General features: G+C 44.1%; 1 protein-coding gene across 1 annotated transcript in view; it reads left to right on the forward strand.

Annotated features, from left to right (window-relative positions):
- Positions 1 to 1,156: 1,156 nt before the first annotated feature.
- The window catches only part of ANO6 (anoctamin 6), an 81,224-nt gene continuing 69,821 nt past the window's right edge, over positions 1,157 to 12,559 (forward strand). The window contains exon 1 of the mRNA XM_080392563.1: positions 1,157 to 7,669. Coding sequence (XP_080248689.1) covers positions 7,090 to 7,669 — 580 coding nt within the window. The 5' untranslated portion in view covers positions 1,157 to 7,089. The remainder of the gene's footprint in view (positions 7,670 to 12,559) is intronic.

The following is a 12,559-nucleotide window of genomic DNA, read 5'->3' on the forward strand; positions in this document are numbered from 1 at the left end:
ATCCTGCGTCTTGCATGGAAAATACGTGAAGAAGGAAAAATTTCTCTTTCCAGTGCAATAAAGAGACTTTGCAGAGCACATTGATATTCCTCCTGGGGCTCCAAACCAGCACAGAGCAGAACTCCACCTTCAACATCTTTCAGGAGGACCAGGACTCTCCTTATCTGCCTGTCTGCATAATTCCTTCGTGGAGTAAAGCTGAAATACAGTGACGTGCAACATGGCACAGTGGAGGAGAAGAAAGGACTGGTGGCAAGACCCTTTCCATTTGCAGTAGAGAGGAAGAGGAGTTGATAGGCACAGACATATGTGCTCCTGCAACTCCTGTGCCAGCATTGAAGCCTGTCACAGAACACTCTCATATAATGCATTGTGGAGTCTACAAATGTACACCCATTACATCACCACAAGCAAGTACAGGCATAGCATCTATCAGCAGAACAACCCAGCAACGGGCATGTTACTAAAGATTAGACGAGGGACTGTTGCAAATTAAGACCATCCCCAGCAAGAAAGCTACCCATCCTGATAAAACATGTCTGATCAGAAATAGCAGAAAGCTGTTTCCTTTCTGCCAGAAGAGAAGGAGCCAAAGGAATTTGAATCTTCCTCTACTTGTTGGGAGGAACCACTGAGTATCAAAATTGCAGACGTGAACCAAACTGTTGCTAAGTGTTTTCTTGTGTGCTTATATTCATGCTTTCAGATATAAGTAAAGCTGAAATTATGAAGCTTGATTGTCAGGTTTTCCATGAAAGCCAGAAGGTCCTGTTCTATCCCTGCAGGATATAGTATTGACAAGTTATTTTAAGATTGCTTCATGGCCACAGGATAGAACCAAATTATTCTTAAAAGGGCTGTAAAGTATTTTGACATAAAGGCTTCACTTCTGTGTTGCTAGGTAGGGCCTGGCGGCCGGAAGATCTTGCGCTGTACGGAAACACAGGGCCCCCCTCCAGATAGCCAACAGCTTTTAATTTATGATGTAAGCAGACGGAAGTGACATTGTAAACCTAGGCTATATAGTGTCACGTCATTCAGCAATAAACGCCATTTGCCATCCACCACATTGGTGTCTGTGAGCTGATGGACCGCGCGGCCAGGGGTCGGCCGCCGTGCCGTTCCTGAACCAGGTCACCGCGTGCCTGTAAAAGGCAACACTTCTGTAATTGTGGGGTTGAGTTCAGAATTCCTTTCTTCCTCTCAGTTCAACTTTTAATGGAAAATCTGGGCTCGCAGGTGGTGGGGGAGATGTACAAGAGCAGTCATTGAAAGCACATTGCTTATCACAAACACAAAGCCTTTCTGAAAGCCTGCGGAGGAAGGACTTGCTTGTCCCACTGGAAGAACAGTAAAAATGCACATTAGCTGCGGTGTGGGATGCATTGGCCACCGCAGTAAGGGGAGATGGTAATGATGACGGGATGTGATTTAAGTTAATCTGACTGTGCCAAGACAACCCTTTCTGACCTTAAACTTCCATATGCAAATTTGTCAAAAGGTAAATTCAGGTTTTTACTCTGATGAGATATATCCCACTGACAGCACTGCCCGGTGTAGTCTGAGCACTCAGTTACACAATGTGGTTGTGTGTACTCCTCCCCATTACCTTCCCATCCAGACTGTACCTGCATTGAACACAGCAATGCTGCACTACACTGCTCAAATTAATGTAACAGTTTCCATGGGGTGCGGGTCAGTGCTAACCATAGCTCTTTGCATCTTCTCAGAGCACCAAGACAAAATCTCTTTCCAGTCCCACAAGTGTGGGACATACCTTCTCCGTCAGTTGGACATGATGCCCAGATACTGCAGCTAAATCGGAGCAGCTTGGTACATCCCCATGCAAAGATCAGCAACACGCAGAGATACTAGCACCAGCTTTGAAAGGACTAGTCATCTTAGTAATGTACCATACCTGAATTAACTAACCCATGTGGGTGACCGCTTTCCACACTACCTACCTATGGTAATGTTGTAGTCTACTGTGCGCTTGCAGAGTAAGGTAGAATGACTGAGAACATGCTCTCTCTTGAAAAATGGGTAAGATTTGCTACAGTCATTTCCTGTGACTTAAGGATATCCAGACAGAAATGGGACTAGGTTTTTTTGTAAGTATAATTAAAGTGTCATAAAACTAGTATAGCACACTGCAAATAAAATGATTGTATGCAATTTTTCTTAAATCACCTGTTGAAATAACCTGATCAACTCCTTGAAATGTAAATATTCTGAACTATCTGAGTTCAAACATTTGTGTTAGAAAAATAGAAGTACCTGAACTCTGTGTCTATTATTCTAAGATTGGCCATGTATAGACTTTTCCTAAAAATTAAAAGCTTTGTATCAAACAGGTTAGAAATAACAGACAAAAAGTTTGCCATGTAGTTACTATGTCTACATCCCATATTAAGGACAGCTAGTGAAAGAAGGTAAAATGAACACATAGGTAGGAGGCAGCAGAAGACTTGGCAGCACTTTTGAGACTTGTACATAAAGTAATTACACATGCTACTGGTCTGAGATCAATTATTTATACCCTTTTTTATATACTGTAGCTCACATTTTATTGGCAATTGTTATTACCAATTCACTTCAATAGAGGGCAAAAGAGACTGAAGTTGTCATCTCAGACTAGAGGTTGCATGCAAAAGGGAGAATTAAGAAATCTGGGAGGATTACATACAACTGGAAAAAAGAAAAATACTAGAGCTGTACAGATTTCAGGTAATTTTAATTTCCCATAATGCTTCACCGCTCTCGCTGTCTGTGAATCATAACTAAATAAACACAAGAGCTTCGTGAAACAAAATGATCTCAAAACTCTTCACAGTCATTTTTCTCCAGACTTGAATAGATTGCAAGCACTAACTTAACTGTACCAGGAAAAAAGAATGGTGTGGTGACCTGGAAGTATATTCTCCTACATTTTCTTTTACTGACTTTTAACGCAGCAAATTTCTGCACAATTTAAGGGATTTTTTTATATTTTTTTTTTTTTTTGTAGGGAATGACTATTTTATTTGGTTTTACTTTTCCTCTGATTTTATTTCTGCATCAGAACAGGGGCTTTGCGGGCTATCTAATAGAGTATTTCAAATGGTCTCTCTTCTGTTCCTGAGTTTCAAACAGTTTCAGTAATGCTTTAAAATTCACCGCTTTGAGACACAAAGGTACGATATTCCAGCAGTTATTAAGAAGTCTAATGTTTTATGAAATGTGAAATAATAGACTTTGTTTGGTCTCTGGGATAACTACTTCTTTCATTCCAACTAAGAATGCAGAATGAAAGATGGCTGTGTTCTCTGCTTTGCAATGAATCCCACAGTGATGGACCACTTTGACCTCTCTATCCTTAAATAATTCCTCACACAGTGATATTTGTCTCCTGCTATTCTTCCTAAATTTTCTCTACACTGATATCATTTGTTGTAGTGGCCTTAATATAGTATCTTTCAATAACTGATAGCTTTCCCACAAAATTCTTTCCAAGTTGGTTTTTTTTCCAAGTACGCTTGACCTACCAGTTCTCCAAATCTGCTGACTGTCTGCTTTCTTGATGCTCATGGTCTTTATTCTACTGGGACTATGGTGCAAGCAGTATGGATTTTGTCTCCCAGCAGTTCATAGGCACTGTGGAAGACAATATTTGAATTCAAAATGATCTTGACAGATGAGAAAGAGTTGATCAAATGAGGAAGTATAACAAAGATAAGGGCAAAAATGTCCATTTAGGAGCAGAAAATCAACGAATCAATGAAATGGGAAATGGCAACTGTGGCTGAGTTCTTACCTAGAATACAGCATTTGTTGTTGGGCGCTGTACTTAAAATGAATGGTTAGGCGATGAAAGAAGCTGTACAGAGGTACTGACTTGTAATGGAAATGTTAAGATGGCAGAAATGAAGTATGAGTGCATACAGTTGCATAGAAACAAGGACAATGTAAAAAATTAACTATATTCATAGATGAGGACATAGTCCACAACAGTAAGATTGAGGACCGTTGCCTGTGTTGAGCCCAGGAGGCCTGCACTCCCATAAAACAAGACCACACATTGCCTGTCAGCAGAAGAATTAGCCCCAAGCAAGAGGAAGGTGGGAAGTGTAGAAGACTGAAGCTGGGTTAATTAGTTGATAATAAAATAATATTGTCTTCTCCTTCCAGAGTCTCACACTGAGCTTTTTACATTAACTTCTTAGCAGCGAGGAAAGCACAGATAGTCGTACGTGCTGGAAGGTTGAAAGACCTGGGTTTGTGTAGTCTGGATGAGAAAAGCTTCAGAAGCATTAAAGTGATAGTTGTCCATGTGTAGTATCTTATTATTAAGAGGACAACAACCAGCTGTTCTCATAGATGCTGGGAGAAGGGCAGAAATAAAACAGCTTCAATTGCTGCAAAACTATTTTGGCTGTGTATCAAGAGCAGTGAAACTCTGGCAAGAGCTTACCTGGGGACCTCACTGACTTGTCACCGGAGATAGTGAAGCACATGACCAGCAAATATTTGTCACCAGTGTCTGGAAATGTTCAAACCTGTCTGACTGCTGGGGGCTGGAGCAGACCAGCAATCGACAGTTATTTCTGACGCTCAGCGCCAGCTTCGTTGTCAAAGACCCTGTGACTCAGAGACCCTGGTGCCAGCTCAGATCCATGTCAGTTAAAGACTTGGTGCCTGTGCCAAAGTTTTGTCACCACTGGACTAAACAATCTCTTTTAGTCTCTTCCTGACCTATGTTGTTATGGTTGCTATGAAACCCTTACCTGTGGAAGCAATTTTTCTGCCGGCTCTGTAGACTTCTGCTCTGTTTCTCACTAGCAGGAATGTTAAAAAAAATTTATTTCTGAAATTGAAAACAGCCATGTTAGAACGGGGTTGGGGGGGGAGAATTTGTTTCAGCCCAACTTTTTCATTTCAGATTACTTTTGAAAAAATATTTGTTGGCTAGAGGTTACACAATTGCCATTCTTTGAGTGGATCCTTTGAGTTATTATCCATCTGACAAAGAGATGGCAGCAGGGTGGTGCTGTTGCATTTTGCCTTTGTGTTGTTTTTCTTTAATATCTGTGTTTCAGGAGTAACAAAACCGAGCTTCTGAAGCTTTGGTGCTTCACCAAAAGTACACATGAAAATATTTGCATCGGGTATGAAGTTAAAAAAAATAGCTATGAATTTTCAAAAGGTTTTATGGGAACTTTAGACACACAGTATTCCCATTGCCTTTTCAGATAACTGCAAAACTTGGCTCTGAAGTAATCTATGAAAGTGAACATTCAGCTGTTGCGGTCTGAACGAAGCCTACAAAATCTTCATGTTCTGTAATTGCTGGGAGAAATCCTGCAGTGAGAACAGGACTGAAGAGGTAGATCCTCTACCTGTATTTTTTAGTAGGATTGAGTTAAAAAAACACATTTTGTGTATAGCCTGGTTTTGAAATGTTTTTTGTACACTGGTTTTTTGCACTTTGCAGCTTTTTGATTACATTTTCATTCATTAAATGTGAAAATGGGAAGTACATAACCAAAGTAACAATTATGTCCCTGGTGTGTATCCAAGAGTGCACAAATCTCATGTCACAGTCCTAAACAGAACTGTACCTTGTCTGTAACAATCCCTTCTCACCTTCTCCCATCATTTATGAAGAAAGATCTCACCAACGGGACCGTATTTTGGGGAGGACCCACAAGGAAGGCTGGCAGCTGAGTATTACACAATATAAAGATGTCATGGCAACTTTTGCTGGACACATTGAAACCATGAGGTGTCTGCGGCTGAGTCAGCCTGGAGTAAATGGTCCTGGCAAGGGGTGGGTGGCGTAATTCACTCTCTCCTTGTAACCTCACTGAATGTGAAACCTGACAAGTGGGCATAACAGTAAGGCACATGGCTGAGATGGTCAGAGGCAGACGGGCAGCGTCACAGGGCAGTGACCAGGTTTCTGACTTGGGACACAAGAAGGTAGTTTCTGTTCTGATGATTTCTATGCCCTCGCAGACCACTTCTGTCTTCAAGCGATCAGTGTGAGGGGGTCTTTTCTAAGCAGAGTTGCTCCAAAACTTCCCAGTTAAATTTCTCGACTTGCTTGCTTGAACTTAGACTTGCTGTAACCCTAACCCACAGCTGCTTGAGAACAGATAACCATATTAGCAAGTGACCAGCTTATCTGACAAATTGCTTCTCATCCACATTCTTGTTTGTGTATTTTAGACATCCTGGGTCCTGTGGGCCATTTTGATATCGGCAGTATACTAGAGATTGAAAGTAGATTGCTTATAGGGTATTTATTGCTTGGGGGAGGTGGGGAAGGTTACCTTGCCCTTCTTATTTTCTCCTTTCCCCAAACACAACTCCCCCACTTCTTCAATCCATTCTTCTGGTCTTATTTCCATTTCTTCCCACTATTAAAGCTCAGTCCAGTTCCTCTCTGGGTACTCCTTCAGATGTTTTTCAGTTTTAGGTACTCTCTACTTTCCCCCTGGAACCAATACATGTGAGTAGATTGGCATATTGCCGAGCAGTGAAAGCCCTTTTTAGGAGTACATTTGTCCCCACAGCATTTCTGCACAGTGACTGGCAACCCTGCATTCCCTGTGTTGCAAAATCTGAGTTTGCATGTGGAGAAAGAGATGGGGATGAGGACAACCCCACCCCTGTGAAACAGTCAGCTGGGTTGAACCCATCAGTGGAGCTCTAGAGATGGGCTTTTCATTCAGTCCTTCAGCATCTCCCCTCCAACTTCTGCTACCTTCTCCAAATAGCTCTGCCAATTACTTACTGGTTTGGGGTTTTTTTATGTATGTGGGCTTCACATTTTCAGAAGTATTTAGCAATGGTGAGTTCTTCAGCACTTGGGTGCGTAATTTGACATATTTTTAAAAGACCCAGAGGTTTTGCTCCTGACCCGGTTTTCAGATGGTAAACTTGTGGATGAAACCAGAGAAAGCTTTGTAAAATCTTCAGCCTGGATCCTGCTGAAAGTTCACTAATTAGTTTTAAGATAGCCTTTGATCAGCTTATGTTATGATCATGAGTATGAATTCTATGATAGGGCCAACTGCAAAAAAACTGGAACAGAACACACAATGATTAATGTTTTTCCAGCTTCTCCCCTTCCATCATTCAGGATGCTGCCAGTGCAGTACGTACAGGTGCCCGCTTACAGAGCACCGTTTTAACACGGGTCCCTGCCCCTCTGCCCAGGGAGCCGTAGGTGCCTCCCACGCGTCCCGGCAGCTCCGGCAAGCCGCTGGCTGGAAGGCGGCGGGCTGTGCGGCCTCGGCAGGCACACCGCTGCCCGGCCGGGACCCCCCGAGCGCCCCCTCCTCCAGCCGAGCCCTTCAAGGCAGGGGTAGTGCGAGGCCGCCCGCAGCGGGCCGGGCAGCAAGCGGCAGCCGGCAGGGCCGCCGGCCGGCACCAGGCACACTCGCCGGCCGGGAAGGTGGCGGCGGCCGCCCCGCCCGCCCCACCGCCCCCACCCCGCCGCTGCCGCTCCGCCTCCGGGGCAGGGAGGGCTCGGGGCGGGCTCGCCTCCCCGGCGGCGGGAGAGCGGGCGCGGAGGGCCGCAATTTCGGGAGGATGAATGCGGAGAACCAAGATGTGCTGCTGGATCTGGAGGGGGAGGAGGAGGAGGAGGAGGAGGAGGAGGAAGACGACGATGACGGGGAGACCGGTGAGTCGGGGTGGTGCGGGGCGGGCGCCCCGGGACAGCGCGGGGACCGGCGCGGCGGGGGCGCCCCCCGGGGCGGGCGGGGGTCGGCGGGGGCTGCAGCCAGGGAAGTGCCCTCGTGGAACCGGTGTCGTGGGTGGGGAGGACACCTGCTGGCGCCGCGCCCCGGGCAGCGACCGGGCCGGGGGGTGGCAGGCTGGCTCGCCCCGCAGCTCGCCCCCCCTACAACTGATGATTCCCCCGCGGAAGACGCGCCCCGCTGTCCGTGCCGGCGGCGCGCCCCAGGCGGGGCTCCCTCGCCCAGCGCCGCCGCCGCGCTCCTGCTTGCCCAGCGTCAGCTGGCGGGGGGGCACCGAAAACTTTGCCCGTTCCTTCCCCTCTCCTGGGAGGCACAGGAGTGAGGTGGCACAGGGCAGCGCTTCGCAGCCAGCACAGTGCGGTGCCGGAGCCCCTGGGCGCCGCTCGGAGCCCCCAGCCCGTGCCGCCCCGCCGGTCCCCGGGCAGCGTGCGGGGCGCCACCGCCTCGCACCGGGCCCCGCGGCTGGCGGCAGCGCCGGCCGGGCAGCGGCTGCATCCCCCCAGCTGCCGGCTGGCTGCCTTAGCTTGGCAGCCAAGCAACGGAGGGAGAAGATGAACCCCCCAAAAAAAACAACGTAAGGGAGGAAATTGGCAAAGCATAGAAAGATAGTAATTTCTTAAACAAAGCGGGGGCGGGGGGGGGGGGGGGGGGGGGGATGCATATTCTGTCTGCCAGAAATGTAGACCGTAAAGTAAGCTGAGAGTTCTACATTCAAAATGTATGTTACTCGTATCCCAACAGCAGTATCCCAACAGCAGCAGCCCAGGACAATGACAGTTGTTTTTACTGTGGGAATGAATTCTATTAAAGTATTTCCAGCAAACAGCCCAAAAGGGGCTGGTTCTCGGCCGGGTCAGACTGAAGGGGTCTGTTTGTTTCACTAAAGAGACACAGATTTACTTCAGGTCACAAGCTGTTTTCAGCTGTGGTACCCAAGGCATTCTGAAGTCCTGTACGTCTACCTAACCGGTTAAAATGGATGTAACAAACAAGGAGTGCAGGCAAACATCAGTTAGACAAGCAAGTAGAAGGTAGGTTTGTATATACAAATGAAAAGGGTTCCTGCTCATTATTGTTCAAAAGGTCGTGAATGCTTTTACAGAGAAGTACAGGATTTTGGTATTATTTTAATATTGGGGCTGGATTTCTGCATTTGAAAAAACTTCTGGTGAGATTAGCTTTCTCTGATACTCTGGTGGCCTCTAAATACTAATCCTTAATAATGGCCACTACAGTTTGCCTCCTTTATTCGATTAGCTCCCTCCAAAAGTGTATAAAATTTGAGCCTCACCCAACAGTCTGTGGAAATCAGGGGGATGTCTTTCCTCCAAATTTACTAGCCTTTGTTTCAGATGCCGTGGGAGTATCCCTTGCTTTACAGTAACAGTCCAAAAGACAAATTCAGTTTTCCATATGAAGTGAGGCAGAGGAATTTTTTGACTCCACTCCCCAGATTAAAGGGTGGATCAGGACTGCAATTTATTAACCAACACATGCCTTTTTCTTTCCATTCTTCACTCCAAAGAACAACTGAATTGTTTCCTACTCATGGCTATCAAATCTGGGGTTAGTTTGGCTCGCAGAGCCAGCAAATAATGAGCTGCGTGTTCTGCTTGCAGGATACAGCAGCTAGGAACAGCTCATGCTATGTGGCAAAATTGGCTAAAAATTGAGCAGTGATGATTTCATGAGTTGTTATGCAAAGCTTGTTACGTGCCCAGGTCTGTCACATATGCTACTCTGCCTTGCAAAATGCATGCATCGAGGTTTTTACGCTATGTATAATTACAGGAGAGCTATTTTATTAGCCTGAGGAACTGGCAAATCATCCATTATCTCCAGTTTTATTGTACCCCTTGCATCTGCATTTTCCCAAGACAGCCATCCCTGTTTTAGCAAGTAAGTAGGACTTCTGAACTCTTTCCAGTTGTATTTGAGATCAATCCCAAGTGTTTATGGCTCATCAGGAAAGCATTATTATGGCATATCAAAGTTTGTAGTCATGGCACATAAAGGGAGTGCTCTGGCTCATATTGGCATACAGTTGGTTTTGGTTATCCTTGCTGATGGCTAGCAAACCCCTCACGTCAGAGGCAGACTTAGGTGCTGAGGGAAAGAGCTGGACTCATGAGTCCCAATCCGCAGGAAGGTACCACGGCTGTGCTGCCTGCCATACATAGCTTAGAAATGGATTATTTCAGTCAGACTTGTGCTTTGAGAGTCTTGTCCAAGGGTTAGGCTTTTTTGACAAGTTAACCCCCTTATTTTTCCAGTGCTTAAACTAGATGGGCAACTTTTTCTTCTGAAGTCAGACTGTTTTCAAGAGGATTGTTACATTAGTGGAACCAATTTGTTTCTGAGATATCTTGTTACCAGGCAGAAATGGTGGGAAGGACGTTGACCTGCAGTTGCCACAGCATTTAAAATTCTCCAAACCCATTATTTTCCACCTAGAAACTGTCAGACGGTTCCATAAACTGTAAAGTTTTTCTTTCCCTGGTGCCAAACCTCATACCATATATAAATTAGTTTGCTTGTGTTTGGGGATTTACAGAATATCAGAGTGTGCTTTTCTGAAAATTAACTTCTGCAGACAATATCCAGAGGCATCCACTCTGACTAACCATTCTGCATGAAATACTTTTCATTGGGATATGTTAGCATCTTGCTCATTCTTTGTGGTCTTGGTTTTGCTCAAATATATCTCCTACTTGTTCCTTGAGCCTGAGTGTACAACATCTCCCCACCTTTTGACATTTTTTTGTCATACAATGTAGATACTGTGCTGATGAAGATTCCTGCTCTTCTTTCTGAAAGGGATTTCATGCTGCTGTTCAGCACATGTTTTTACCAACTACAGTAAAAAAAGTACAACAGTACTGCATTATTCAAGCAACACTGATTGTGGAGTTGCACCCTAAAATAACCGGGTTTGCGCAGCCCACTGTACCACTGGAACCCTGTCCTAAGGGATGATGTTGTAATCCAAATGGTGAAGAGCAGGTATAGCTATTCTTCACCTCATTAGTTTTGCTAACGGTTCTGTCCTCTGCTTGTTTCCTCATGGCATATACTGAATTTTATCATATTGTCTGCCTAGAGCTTCTATTTTTTCCTATTTGATAGCTTCATTAACTTGACCTACTTCTCATATGACCCTACAAATGTTATTGATATCATATACTGTACTCCAATATGGATGTACAGTACCAACAGTGTTCTACAAATTGCTCCAGTGTTTGCCTTCATGATGCTGCAGAACGGTCAATTCTCTGTAGAAGTCTTCGGAAGACAGTGGAAAGTCTGAACAGTTGGATTCCTTGACTGAAAAATTTGGCTTTGTCCTGCAATCTATTTACTGTAATCCCCACACTGTGGGGAATTTAAAGGTGGTCTACTCATCAGTAGGTGCAGGGATCAGATCTCATAGTCTTGTAATATGCAAGGCTTTATAAGCAGCTTCTTTAAAAAAATGTGATTCTGTTCCTGAAAGGACAGTATCTTGCTTTTCAGCCTACCTACAGTAATGAGTAGACTACCTCAGTCCATTCTTATCACACCTGGTTTTCTTTTCTTTTTCTTCTCTGTCTTGTAATCAACTTAAAAATTATTGGGGCACATTTCAGTCAGCCACTGTCCTGAAGAAGACTGTGGGATGGGTACATCTGATGAGCTGAGAATCAAGAATTTCTGCTCCCTGATTCTGTGCTGGTTTTATGACACTGTTGTTGTACAACTTCTAGGAGACAAGAAGAGACCCTTCATGGTGAAGTCCAGGAAACACTGGCCTGTACTAGTGGTCAAAACTGAAAACTACCTTTCATGCCTTCATGTCCTTCCTCTTATATCTGCCACCTTGATAGTTTACCTAATTTCTTCCTCTCTTCATACTTCAGTAATTTTATTTTCTGACCTTGCACCCACTTCACTTTTACCAAATGCAAGTCACGCAGGAGTAACAACCTTGTCACCAAGTATGGTTGCATTTGAACAGTACACTGCTGGTACCACTCACTTTTTAATTCTGATTTAATGATTTTTCTATAAAACTACTAAAAAGCAAATAGTGAGTGTATAAATATTTAAATACAATATAATTACAGTTTTGCAGCTATTTATAATTCATAAACTCTGGAAGAGACCAGAATATTTCAAGAATCAGGCAGGAATTCAGGAAACTGAAAAACTTCACAGATTTTCCTCTTTTTAAAGTTTTCCTACCATAACAGAATCCCCAGTTTTCCATTAAAAACTTCCTGTACTTTGATAGTATTCTTTGCTCCTGTATTTTGGATTTAGCTGTACTGAACATATGAGTGCAGTTTACAGATAAGTCTACAATCTGTAGGAGGACTTGTTATCTGCAATTTTATCAACTTGTGCCATTTGCACAACTTTAATAGTAGTAGTTTTGTTTCTTTTCCTGGTTATTAAGTCATTAATTTTATGTCAGATATTTATCACAGGTCATTCCTTAAAGTTTTTCCTCTATTTACATAACCCTCAAGTTCTTTTAAAAGGACAAATACCCGATACACATTTATCCTCAACATCTTAGATTTTGTAAATTACTTTTCAAGCATTATCATTTGTAAAAAAGAAAACTTATCAACGCTGATAATGTAGGAAACAGCCAGGCTTTTGTTACATGGTACAGAACTCCAGCAGTTCCGTAGTGTTACAGTTATTGAAAGTAATGCAATCAAAAACGCACAAAGAATGTCCTAGTTATCAGCTGATTTGCAATTTACGCAGTATATGAAACTGCAGGTAGAGAGCTTGAATTTCAGGAGACCAGAGATGTGGAAGAAGTG

The sequence above is a fragment of the Falco punctatus genome (genome assembly GCF_963210335.1).
Source record: "Falco punctatus genome assembly, chromosome: 6".
NCBI lineage: Eukaryota > Metazoa > Chordata > Aves > Falconiformes > Falconidae > Falco > Falco punctatus.